The sequence below is a fragment of the Platichthys flesus genome, chromosome 6, assembly GCF_949316205.1.
Source record: "Platichthys flesus chromosome 6, fPlaFle2.1, whole genome shotgun sequence".
Classification (NCBI taxonomy): domain Eukaryota; kingdom Metazoa; phylum Chordata; class Actinopteri; order Pleuronectiformes; family Pleuronectidae; genus Platichthys; species Platichthys flesus.
In genome coordinates, this window is record NC_084950.1 from 25,736,708 (window position 1) to 25,749,486 (window position 12,779).

At 39.8% G+C, this 12,779-nt stretch overlaps 1 protein-coding gene across 1 annotated transcript in view; it reads left to right on the forward strand.

Annotated features, from left to right (window-relative positions):
* Nucleotides 1-12,336, forward strand: part of LOC133955313 (copine-8-like) — a 68,070-nt gene extending 55,734 nt beyond the window's left edge. Inside the window, exons 15-20 of the mRNA XM_062390100.1 lie at nt 826-1,007; nt 5,624-5,751; nt 8,673-8,775; nt 10,093-10,150; nt 10,954-11,027; nt 12,124-12,336. Coding sequence (XP_062246084.1) covers nt 826-1,007; nt 5,624-5,751; nt 8,673-8,775; nt 10,093-10,150; nt 10,954-11,027; nt 12,124-12,336 — 758 coding nt within the window. The remainder of the gene's footprint in view (nt 1-825; nt 1,008-5,623; nt 5,752-8,672; nt 8,776-10,092; nt 10,151-10,953; nt 11,028-12,123) is intronic.
* Nucleotides 12,337-12,779: the final 443 nt, after the last annotated feature.

A 12,779-nucleotide genomic window follows, 5' to 3' on the forward strand; every position in this document is an offset into this window, starting at 1 on the left:
TTTAATGACATTAATAAGCCCTAGAAAATATATATTTATGACCAATTTAAAATATCTACATCTTCTAATGAAAAGAATAGACTCTGGGCTGAGTGTCTCAGTGGGAATATGTTGGAAGTGGGAATTTATTTAATGATGAACTAAAACATTGTACATTAAGATTTTGACATAATGTTTGATGGGGATAACCAAAAACATATAAGACCAGGCTTTTCTTTTAATGTAATTATCCATTCTTATAGGTTGTACTCTCATTCATTTATTTGATCTGTTCTCCTTTCTCTTTTGATGACAAAATTATAGGCAGGACTTTTGAAGCTGAAATTAAAATGTTCATAAAAAAATGTTTAGGCCTTTGTTGTAATTGAAATCATCATGAGCATTTCCTCACCTTATTGACAGGAAAACCTATTTTTTTTTTTTTAAATTTAATAAAAATTGATAGCTCTGCATTATATCTGTGTAATCACACTGATTTCATTTCATTCATGAGCAGTAGAGAGACAATCCTGAAAGGTCAGCAGATCACTGGAGCAGCACTCCCATTAGTGTGGTAGTTTAATTGCAACAGTGGCTACATAATGTAAAACTGTGGCTCCTCATCGCAACCACTGAGGATTAAGGCTACCAGTGAGGTTATTACTGCCTCCAGTGCAGCCGTGCCACAGGGAAATAATTGTGTTGCTCCAACTCTGGTCGGCTTTTTAACCCCTTTCCACCCACTCCCGTCCTTTTTATTTGAATATGACCTCCCAGAGGGGAGCAGGCAAAATTACAGATTGATGCTGAGGTGTGTTGTATTGTGTTGAATCATTTGGGTCCCAGGCAACCCGTCCCAGCCCACCTCACTCCATTACATGAGCCCGTACCAGCTGAACAACTACGCCATGGCGCTGCGGGCGGTCGGAGAGATCATCCAGGACTACGACAGTGACAAGATGTTTCCTGCACTGGGCTTTGGTGCCAAGCTTCCACCCGACGGACGGGTCTCACATGAGTTTGCCCTGGTGAGAAAACAGCTTTATTTCATCATTTGCTTCATCCAATCATCCAGCCTTCCAATCTGTCATTTATTCGTCCTTTTTTTATTTAAGGTAGATATGAACACTGGAAAAACACTTTCATTAATTTGTGTATCCATCTCCCTTTTAAAAAACATACAAAAATCTTCATGTTTATTCATTTATGTAATATACAGATAATAACCATCACCAATTAAAGCCAAACATTAGAGAACTCTACCTCCTCATTAGTTTTCACATTAAAAGCCTCTTGGTCAGTTTAGCAGAAGTTGCTGGTTTGATTTACAACATGAAAATATTCTATCTGTTCTAATATTATATATATATTTCCTTCATCGCACAAAACAAGAAGGCAGCACTGTGTTTCTCTTGCAAACAATCACAACAATTTTCTCAAAGTGATGAATAATGGAGGTAATAGAATACAAATTAAATAAAAATTGCCAGTGGCAATTCTGGGTTGAAGTCTTTAGTCATCAGAAAAATTAAAGCTGCGTTTCGTAAGATGCTGGCTTACGCAGCAGCTATGGGTGATGACTTATTCTGTGTAATAGTCATAATGATAATGATAACATCTAGTGTGGCAGGATTGGGGAAAAGTTGTAAACACTGTCGCTTCACAGCAAGAAGGTTCATGCTTTAATCCAAGCTTGACCGAGGTCTTTACTCCCACAGTCTCATGACATGTAGATTTCGGTTATTGGAGACTTTGAACTGTCCATAGGTTTGAATGTGAACGTAATGGTTCTGTGTCTCTGTATGGTGTCCCTGTGATATGCTGGCTACATGTCCAGGGTTGGCTCCTGCTCCCCCCACAACTCTCAAAGAAAAAGCAGTATAGATAATGGATATCTAAGAAATATTAATAATAATAAAATCTATCCTTTCAGGCTTGAACTGTAACATGTTCAAATATTTACGCTTTGTGATGTTACCATGCTAATAAATGCTAAACACAAAGTAAAACAAGGCTTTTACAGGTATTTGGTCCTAAACCAAAGAACTGGACAAAACATTGAATTGAATCTTTATTTAGTCGATGTGGAGTTATTTGATAATGGATACAGGGAAAAGTCCACAGTGTTTTTTTTTTGTGTGTGTTGGTTTTATCCTCTGGGAAACATGAACATTTTGGAAATGTAGGTTTGTATTGTAGGGGCATAAAAAACAATGTTTTATTTCAAATATATTCATCACAAATGACAGATTCCTTGCAGTTCGTCGTTCTCTGTATCGCTCGGTTGGATGGTCTTCAATACAAACAAGACGAGACATCTCATGTTGTTCATCTCTAAAGCTCTGCTGTTAAAACTTCCAAACTACCTAACCCCTCTTCTCTCATTTAAAACCAGCACATACAGCACACGGTCAAGTAACTACTTAACCTCAGACATCCCGCATGTACGCACCAACCTTTTAAATCAAATGATTTACAAACTTCATTCTTGGGATTTAATATTTTTAATATGTGATGTGTTTATCAATCAATCAATCAAATTTTATTTGTATAGCCCATATTCACAAATTACAATTCATCTCATAGGGCTTTAACAGGGTGTGACATCCTCTGTCCTTACCCTCAGCAAGAGTAAGGAAAAACTACAAAAAAAACTTTTAACAGGGTACAAATATGTAGAAACCTCAGAGAGAGCCACATGTGAGGGATCCCTCTCCCAGGACGGACAGAAGTGCAATAGATGCCACGTGCAGGAGAACATCATCAATAATCAAAGTCTTTAGCAGCATTGATGAGGGTAGACATCCCGAAGGACAACCCCAACATGACATGCCAAGCAGTCCCGCTGCAAGCACAGTCCATGCTCAGCAACCATCTAGACCACGATCCACCATCCAGACCAGACGCCACTCCAGTCCTCAGTCACCATCCACCGCCGCCCAGTTTTTTGATTGTGTAATGAAGCAGGGGGGCTCATGTCAAAGGTTGTGCTTATTTTGAGCATCATTAATATAAGAAGTGGCAGAAGACAATACATTTTTTAATATCTTTCATGCAAGCTGGAGGAGCATGTCCATCAGAGTGAGAGCCCAGATAACACAAAGTTTTACTCTAAAGATGTAAAAACTCAGTAAGTAAAACTGAAAAACACAGCCTGCAACAAACCTTTCATACAAACAGGACCAATTACAGGCAACAGTCTATTGGTGGGGGGTGGATGCTGTTGTCCAAAAACATGAATGCAATCCGCCAACAAGCCTGCACACACTGCCAAGTGAGTGGTTTAGTTTATGGCTGTAAACAAGTCATTTTAGCCGTCGCAACACTTCACATCTATTTATTAATTTTTGTTCTAAGCTGCCAGTAAAAGTTCTTCTAGATTGACAATTTGTAGTTTCTTCTTAAAGTTGTTTTCCAACTTAGACATATGAAAATCATCCACTTGTCCCCATTAACCATAAATAAGCTGCGGTATCCTAGTCTGCATTTTCAGCATTCAACTTGTACCTCTTTAAACTGCTAGTGTTCAACCAACTGAATACCCCTTACTTCAACACTTTAATCCACTGTAGCCTAAAAAGACAACCATTCTTAATTTTCAGTTGATGGTACGCTCATGAAAACACAATTATTATTGTATTATTTGTAACTTCTGCCAATAGCCCCCTCAAAATTCTACCCACTGGTCCTTTTTCATTCTCTCATTCTCCTTCAATTCATCTTTCCCACTTTGCAGATGTTTATGGTAAATGGTTTGTAATTATATAGCTCTTTTCTAGTCTTGATGACACCTCAAAGTACTTTACAGTACAGTTTTACATTCACACACACATTCATCTATGTGCAGGACTTTTCCCCATGAGGAGGGGCACTCTGGGGTTCAGTATCTTGCCCAAGGACACTTCGTCAAGGAGACTTCGTCAAGCACTGTGGGTCTCTGGATGTCCTGACCTTTCCTTAGCCAGCCATTATCCTCTCCTTGCCCTGCTGTCGTTTTCAGATGTTGCTCCAGAGGCGTTTAAAGAAATTACAGCTGCTCAATGTTGGGTAACAGCCTCCCTGAGGCACCAAAGCCCAGAACAAGGCACATACTGTAGGCATTAATGTAACCATTAAGGATTTAACTTAGTCAGCTCCTAAAGAGGACGGCTACAGCTGTGTAGTCACAGCGGGATGAGGCCATCCCTGAATCTGTATCTGAAATTATGCAATATCTATTTACAAAGCAAAGGAGTCTCAGGTGCATTGTTCCTACTCGAGTCCAGCCAAGCACAGTCAGTCAGGATGGTTTCTTACTGAGATAATTAAAAAGCCCAAAAATATGGCATATATAATGTACTGTTTCCTTTTTCTTTTATAAAACCTTTTCAAAGGTTTTGGGATCTACAGAGAAACAAAACCCCAACAATAACTTTGGTTCTTCAAATGAGAATTTACTTCAGAAGCCAGAAGTTGGTGAACTTCTCCGAAACCTCATTCTAAGAAAAAAATATCATCACATATTTTTCCAATTGTAGCCTCCCATTCAGACAGATTGCATATCACCCGTTGGATTGGACCAGAATGCCTCTCCTGCTCTCCATTCCTCATGCTGAGTAAAAATGTGAAATCACTCGCCTCGGGACATTCTTTACTGAAATGCTGCAACAGAAGAATTAAACTGTCGACATTTCCCTAAAATATGTTTTATATATTTAATGTAAGATTGGATTGGGTATCATTTCGAGGTTGCAGCCTTCCAGTGCCTCTTACATTAGGTAATATATTTTGATAACATCCTAGTGTTATTGATGTTGTGGCCCTGGGGAGGCCATTTTTGATGTCTCAGAGAGTGTATGTAATCCAGTTATCCTGCAATTTGCAGCCAAAACAAGCCAATAAAATTAAATTCCATCCCATCCTTTTCCCCATAAAGGGATAAAAAATCGACTAATACTTTATCATTTACTCCTTTGGGGTGATGCTGCTGTTTTATTCGATTTTGCTGCACTGTCTATAATAAAACAAAACTTCAATTACATTTTAACTTTATATAGTTGTACAAATGTGTGTGGATCTCAGGTGTACCATAGAATTGTAATGTTGGCAAGTTACTCTAATTTCCCTTGATTATATTTGAACCATTTTTCTTAGTATTGTTTGGGTGAAATCATGATAAACACATGAAGGAAAAAGACACGGACGAGCAGCATCATCGTTGTACATGAAGTTTGTGTTTTTAGATTTTCTGAAATATCTTTCGAATGTCAACATCTCCAAACAAAGAAATTAGAAGATTTACCAAGAGGAACTTGGTACAAATTGATCTAGATAGATTTTAATAGGTTCTTTTCAACAAAATACTGAAAATGTGTTGCAGCAGCTGTTGAAATTAGATAAAAAATACTGTTTCTAGCCTCTACTGAAGCAGGGATTATCACACAACAACATGCAGGAGATTTAAAATGATCCTAAAATAACCTTTTTCTAAGCTTACACATCCAGCGTCCACAGTATTAGATATTTATATACTTCAATACAGTTGCAAAATGATGGCCGTCATGACTTTAGATCACGTAAAACTGAAATATGCATATGAAATATATTAATGAAAATTATTCTAATGTTTGCTTATCAGTAGCTCTGTCTTCTTGTTTCTGTGCAGAATGGTAATCCACAAAACCCCTACTGCAATGGTATTGAGGGGGTAATGGAGGCCTATTACCAGAGTCTCAAATCTGTGCGACTCTACGGACCCACCCACTTCTCCCCTGTTATTAACCATGTGGCCAGGTAGGTCCACTATAATCACAGCCAGTGATCAGGAACATGTCGGCAGAGACAAAATAACACACACACCCACACACACACACACACAACCACACACAAACAACTGTCCTCAAGTATGGCACTACAAAGTGTATAGTTGTGCAGCTGAAACTCTTGTAAGTCTGTCGATTTCTCTGAAATTGTGGTTGTGCGTGTGCTGTGTGTGTGTATGTGTGTGTGCGTGTGTGTGTCTGTGTGCTTGTAATATGATATGGGGAGCAGAGGGTGGAGATTTAGATAAATATGCTTATATGTTATGTCATCTGAGAGGAAGCAACATTTACTGCGGTGTGTTGGATCATGACCGATGTTTAAGGAGATGACCAGTCTGATGATGGCTACTGAACTTACATGAAGTGAAAAAAAACGTTATCTAAAATATTTTATAAAATATATCAAACATTTTGTGAATAACAGTAATTATAAAACCTCCTACCATTTCACATCAGTCAATAAATTATGTTAGACTATGTTTACATTGAAATCAATATTCTGACTATTGACCTTATTATAAAAGACATTATTTCAATTATTTGCTAAAAGAATATTCAATCCCCGTTCCTGTTTACATGTTAAAGAGCATGGCGTAATTATGACTGGTATCATCATCCCATTTACTACATTATACATCCAACATCTTTTTATTGCATTTTCAATGTTTGAGGCCATCCAAACCCTTCTTAATATCCATTTCCCATAAAACATGCTGCTAAACGACGGTTTCTCCCTCACCCCCGAAATGTGACTTCTTCAGAGTGTCACAGCCATCCTGTGTGCAGTTTGGTGACTGTTGTTCGCGATTTGGCAAAATGCTGTTAAAACGTCTATAGGACGTTTCAAAGACATTCAGATACATGTCTACATAATGAGAATAACTCTATATGTATAAATTAACTCTAAAAATGTGACTTTTTAGTTTATTGACTTTTACCTGTTTTCTTGTGTTAAGGTTTGTGTTCAGTTGTTTCTCCCAAAATGATCCGCTTCCAGTCTATTTTTTAAATCATGTTTCTAATGTGTCTGTAACTTAATTTCTGCTTTTGACGGTTTCCTGCTGTTGTGGTAGTCTGCACCTGTTCTTAATGTGTTCTATTATCCCTCCCTCCATTGTGTATATAAGTCTCTGTGCTTCCCTTTGTCTCTGTCAGTTCATCGTCGTTGACTCGTCACCGTCTTTAGCTCATCAGAGTATTTCACTTATCATGTTTTCAGTGTTGCCTCCTTCCTAGTGTTTCTAGGTTTTTTTCAGTTTAGCCTTGTTGGTGTCTTTGCTGGTTTCCAGTGTTTTTCTCTGTTTCTGTTAATCTAGTTTTTAGGATTTTGTTTTTGTATCTTGTCTTTTGTAGTTTTACATTTCCCTTATTAAAAGGACACTTTTTGGGTATTTAGCTTGCTTCCGCATTTTGGGTCCACCTCCACACCTCATGGCTGACCGTGCAATTTCACTGTAATCACAATCAGGTTAATATCCGTGTTAATGTAGTCAATACATTCTTATAGATAGAAGTGGAAAATCTTTCCTCCAGTTTAAAAATAACTAAACCTGATTAACATGACATATGGCTGCTCAGTGTAGTTAATCTTTTATGGGGCAACAAATTATAAATGCAAGAAGCTGCTCTCCTGCTGTTTTAAATATTCAAAGAGAATAATATACACTTCCATTCGAGACTCCATGGACTGTCTGAAGCACTTGCCCAATTTCAGCCGATGATAAAAACCTATGTAGTGTTATCTAGTGCATTATTTTCTGACTTCCACCTGACATTCCCTATCGCCAGATCTCGTCACCTGATCATACAGAGTGACTGTAACAAGCACTTTTCCCACCTTTCATCATCGACTTTCAATCCGCTCCCTCTCTCTGAGTGCTGTCCGCCCACTTAGCCTGAGAATAGGTGCATGGTACCACACTCACGTCTGTGGAGCATCGGACTCAAACACAGGGGCCAGTAGCCCAAATAATTGACTTCATCTCAAAATTTTACCCTGGTTCATGTCAGTGAAGCTGCTGTATGTGTTAGTGCTAAGCTCAAAGATTTACCAAGATGTCTCAGTAAGTCTATTTAAAGCATAAACCTTGAGATTATTTTTTTTAGATCATGATTATGTTTATCCTGTAATAGTTTTTCGTGGTATTAGGATTTTCTCCATCAGATTTATTGTACTTAAATTAAATTATACGTTATTTAAAATAATATTTTACTTGTCCTTTAAATGCAAAAGCTTTTTCAAAATAATACATGCATCCAAGAACTGGAAAATGTCATCGGACACACACATTGTTATTGGACCATTTGTTCTCAATATGGTCCATCTTGGTCAGAATTGTATTAATATCTGAGGGATAACAGCCTAATATTAATAATTACTGAAGGTATTAGTGAGATCTGAGACAGAGGTACGTTCAAGTCAGTATTTTGATATTGTATTTTGGATTACTTGATGGATTTGAGCAAGACTGATGAGGAACAAAAGATTAAAGTAGTTGCAGCAGTGGAGAGACTCTGTATACTGACTGGCCTCTAGTCTGGGCTGAGCTTCAAACAAGCCCTTTTAGTTGGACCTTTCCTGATATAACTTTTAAATCTTATATCCAGTTTCTAACCCAGACTGACTGTTGACTAGTGACTTTATGACGAGTTACAACTGAAGCCACTCAATCTTTAGAAAGCTTTCCTAGAGCCACAAAGGACATTATACAACAGTTTTTACAGGCTCTGTAGTAACAAGCAATCTGGTCACTGGAGTTCTCCCTTAAATATACTCATAGATGTTAGCCTAGAAGACAAAATGTAATTAACTAATTAGTTAAGTAGCCTTGTGTCAGTGTTTTATTTTTGCTCATTAGTCTTCTGACATCTCTCTCTCTCTCTCTATGCCAGGTATGCATCAGCGGTGATGGACGGCTCACAGTACTTCATCCTGCTCATCATCTCTGACGGTGTGATCACGGACATGGCACAGACCAAGGAGTCTATAGTCAATGTACAGTACCAGATCATATTTTAAACTATATTTGTGTTTATTTTATCGTCTGCGCTTCAGGTTTAAAGAAGTAAACTTTTGGATCTATTCTAATGATCCTCTGCTTTATGGTTTTTTGTGCATCAAGTCTGTAAAAATTCCTTTAGAATAGCAGCAGTCTTTGCATTGTTTGCTTCTATTCATGCAGTTCATTTACTGTCAAACGTGTGCGGAGCCCTGGAGGTCGAGCAATGATTAAACTCAGAAATAGAAATCCCAATAAACAAACAAACAAGCAATATGAAAGAGAGAATATGAGAAGCAGTCCATCAGGTGCCTTTCTCTTTTAAAGCCTCTCTCGCTCTCATTTCTTATCATCACTAATGAGAGAAGTGAGGGGAGAGATACATCGACCTGGTCACTTCCCCACCCACCACCCCCCTAACAAACACACACACACACACACACACACACACACACACACACCCATGCGCCCACCACCCATGCTGGGCTCTAATAATTTTGCTTTGTAATTAGAGCGACCAGAGTTAATGTGTGTAATGATTTTGGTCTCATGATCCAAATACTTGGAGCCTTGGTTTCTTGCACTCACTGCTCTGCATCGCCTCACCACCAGTCCCCCCCCCCCCCCCCCCCCATGTGATGTAATGTTATTGTAAAGTAAGATTTGAGAGTAATTATTTATTGGCCCGCGGAGGATCCATGCCCCTCATAGCTCAGGCAATTTGGGCATCCATCTAATGACTACAGGAAGTTATGAAACACTGGAAACACCATCCATCATTTTATCACTTAAACTGTACTGTGCTGTCCTGCTCAGCTAAGACTGAATAAACAATATTGTGGGAGTGGGGCTTCAGCACAGGGCAGAGGAAGATGTAAATGGGAGTAATTTTGAAGCTGTCTTTTGAGAGATTTAGACAAAGTCGTAGATCCATGAAATTAGAAACTCCAGAACTGGTGGGACGTGAGGCTTTATTACATTACATTACATTACATTACATTACATTTCATTTAGCTGACGCTTTTATCCAAAGCGACTTACAATAAGCGACTTACAATAAGTAAGTCGCTGCAGAGTGGCTGAAAGTGGCTGCAGAGTCCAGATTGAACTGGATGAACGCATCTGTCTTAACAATGGGAGAACATTTTTTCCATTGAACGTCGGTTGTAAGGACTATTAACTTACTGTCAGTAAGTCATGGGGGTATTTCACTGACGTCCTGCCGTGTTAAAGATTGCGAATAGTGAAAAGAATAAGCGCTGCTTCTTCCCTGCTTCTGATTCACATATTCTGTCTCTTTCATCCCTTTGTAGGCCGCATCTCTGCCCATGTCAATTATAATAGTCGGGGTTGGGCCAGCAGAATTTGATGGTAAGCTGAGTGAAGAGCCTATATACGTTTGCATGGCTTTGTGTGTGTGTGTGTGTGTGTGTGTGTGTGTGTGTGTGTGTGTGTGTGTGTGTGTGTGTGTGTGTGTGTGTGTGTGTGTGTGTGTGCGTGTGTGTTTATTTGCATGCTGTAATCCTTTGCATTCATTCCACTTCCTATCTCGCCTCCCACATGGTTCAGCTCTTCCTTGTGCAGATCCTCTTTTCTTCTCTCCTCCATTCTTATTCCCCTTAATTTCCCCTCCAGAATCTCCGCTTAAGTTGATGGTAAAATTCTCATTTGTCAGACCAGAGGTGGTGTGTTTTCTTTTTATCTTTTTGTAAAGCAACAGCAGCCACCTCTTCTGCTGTTTTGTTGCAAAGGCATTCATGTTTAACATTCACAGAGCAGTCCTCTGTAAAACCAAGCTCACTCACGATGAGCAATTAGCCTGCAAAGTCAACAAGATTCAACAATTATCATGGCCGTGAAGTCAGTGTGCATGGTCGCATTACGTCCCTATGGTGCACATCGCTGACTCTGCTTACACATATTCTTGCATGTCTTCCCTATGTTTCCCCTGTGTGCAAGTTGGCTCGATGGCTTCACACTCATCGACTCAAATTCTGTGTACTCACGTCGCGTTTGGCTTTGTCAACAGTCTGAGGCAATGTAGCCCCAGTGGCACGCTAATGGCTTCAGCAGATTATATCGCACAAACTGCGTGTCATGTTTGCTCGCCGTGGCTGCCGCAGTGGCGGTTGTAGTCTCATGACAGGGTGTGATGGATGTGCTTCCCCCCTCAGAAATGATCGAGCTGGACGGAGATGAGGAGAGGATCTCTTCCCAAGGACGATATGCAGAGAGAGACATTGTTCAGGTACTGAAAGACACGGCTGTGAAGCTGAGAGCTCAGCACAGTGTTTCCAGAGAAGTGTTGGATTTATGATGAATGAGAAAAGGTCATGGTGTATGAACTGCTGTGCTCTTGTTCTCAGTCTGCCATTTATCTCTCCTTCCCTCTAAATCACTTCCACAAACTACATCCCCCTTTTTTTTCATGTGTCCTTTTCTTTCTGTTCTCCTCTCTCACCTTCTCTCAACTGCTATTTTACATATCTTCTTCTCTAGTCTTCTCCTTTCTTTGCTTCCTCTTCTCTTCTCTTCCCTCCTCTCCTTGTATTCTCCTTATTTTTGCTAGTTTTCTTCTTCTATGGCCCTGTTCAAACCTGGTATTAACATCAATCAGGAGAGATCCAATCAAAAGTGGACAACTTTAGGTACTTTTCTGCACACGGACATTCAAATGCATCCAGAATGTGTATCATGTGACCAATGTGATCAGATCTCATTTCCCTGCTCTAAATGCAATAATCACGACTGTCGTTTATGTTTGTGAAGACCAAATCATGTTGTTTTTACTCAGTTTGAGATTCCAAATGTAGGATATCACTGTGTTTTTGTTTGTGTGGGTCTGAACAAGCGCGTGTGAGAGAAGTAGCGAGAGAGAGGACTCAAGAGCGGCTTTATGAATCTGGTGTAGCCCTGCTTTGTAGAAAGATTTGACCAATTTGAGTCATTATGATGTGGTTTGTGTTGATAGTGTTGCCACAAACAGATCACAAGTGGTCTGGGTGATGGAGCTCAGGATGCATTCATGATGCATTTGGGTGCATTCACTACATAGACTGTATATATATAGACTGAACTTGGAGCTGATCGGATCACTCAGGATGGATTGTAATACCAGGTTTAAAGTGAATCTATTTTTCTTGCTTCCCTCTTCTCCTTTTTCACGTGTACATATAACTGAACTTGCTTGTGTATCTTGAAAATGTTTCATCTCTCATCCAAAAGGGAGAAATAAAGAAGCCTGTTGATGTGGTGAACAGTTACTAGAAACAGAATGAGCCATGACCTGGATGACTGAGAACCTTCACAGATCTTTCCTCCTCTGGTCTCCTTTCCTCCCTCAGTTTGTTCCTTTCAGAGACTACATTGACCGGCGAGGAAATCACATCCTCAGTATGGCTAGGCTGGCTAAAGAAGTGCTCGCTGAAATCCCAGATCAGTTCCTGTCCTACATGAGGACCAGAGGCATCAAACCCGGGCCCTTGCCACCTCCTTACACCCCCTGTCCTCCACCAGCTATCCACCCCCTTCTCACCAGACGGGTAAGCCGAATTTAAAAGCTGAAGCCTCACTCCAACGCCAGCCAACTTTGTTGGTCTCTACTACTTCTTCTCTGCTTCTTCCTCTTCATGCTTCACCGGAAGCTTTTGGAGCTTGCTCTCTCATGTTGCACTTTCGGGAACGTTTGGCCGCCAGTGGTGACGCAGATAACCATGAGTGGGCACTGGCTTCCACTTTTATGAAGGAGGGACTTTTCCCTAACTGGATGAAGGTGCGGTTTCTGAAGGGTCGTGGTGGAGGTAAAGGAGGAGGGTTTCACCCAACTGCACCACAATAACTGAACAGAGCCGTAACTGAATACCTGCAGCCGTGAGACTGAAAGGGTCGAATCTGTCGGAAATTGCTTTTCAAAACACTTTTCATCTATTTGCTGTTTCTATTTCCACTTCCTCTGTCACAAAATCATGTCTTTCTCTGATATGTAAATGTTTACAAAATC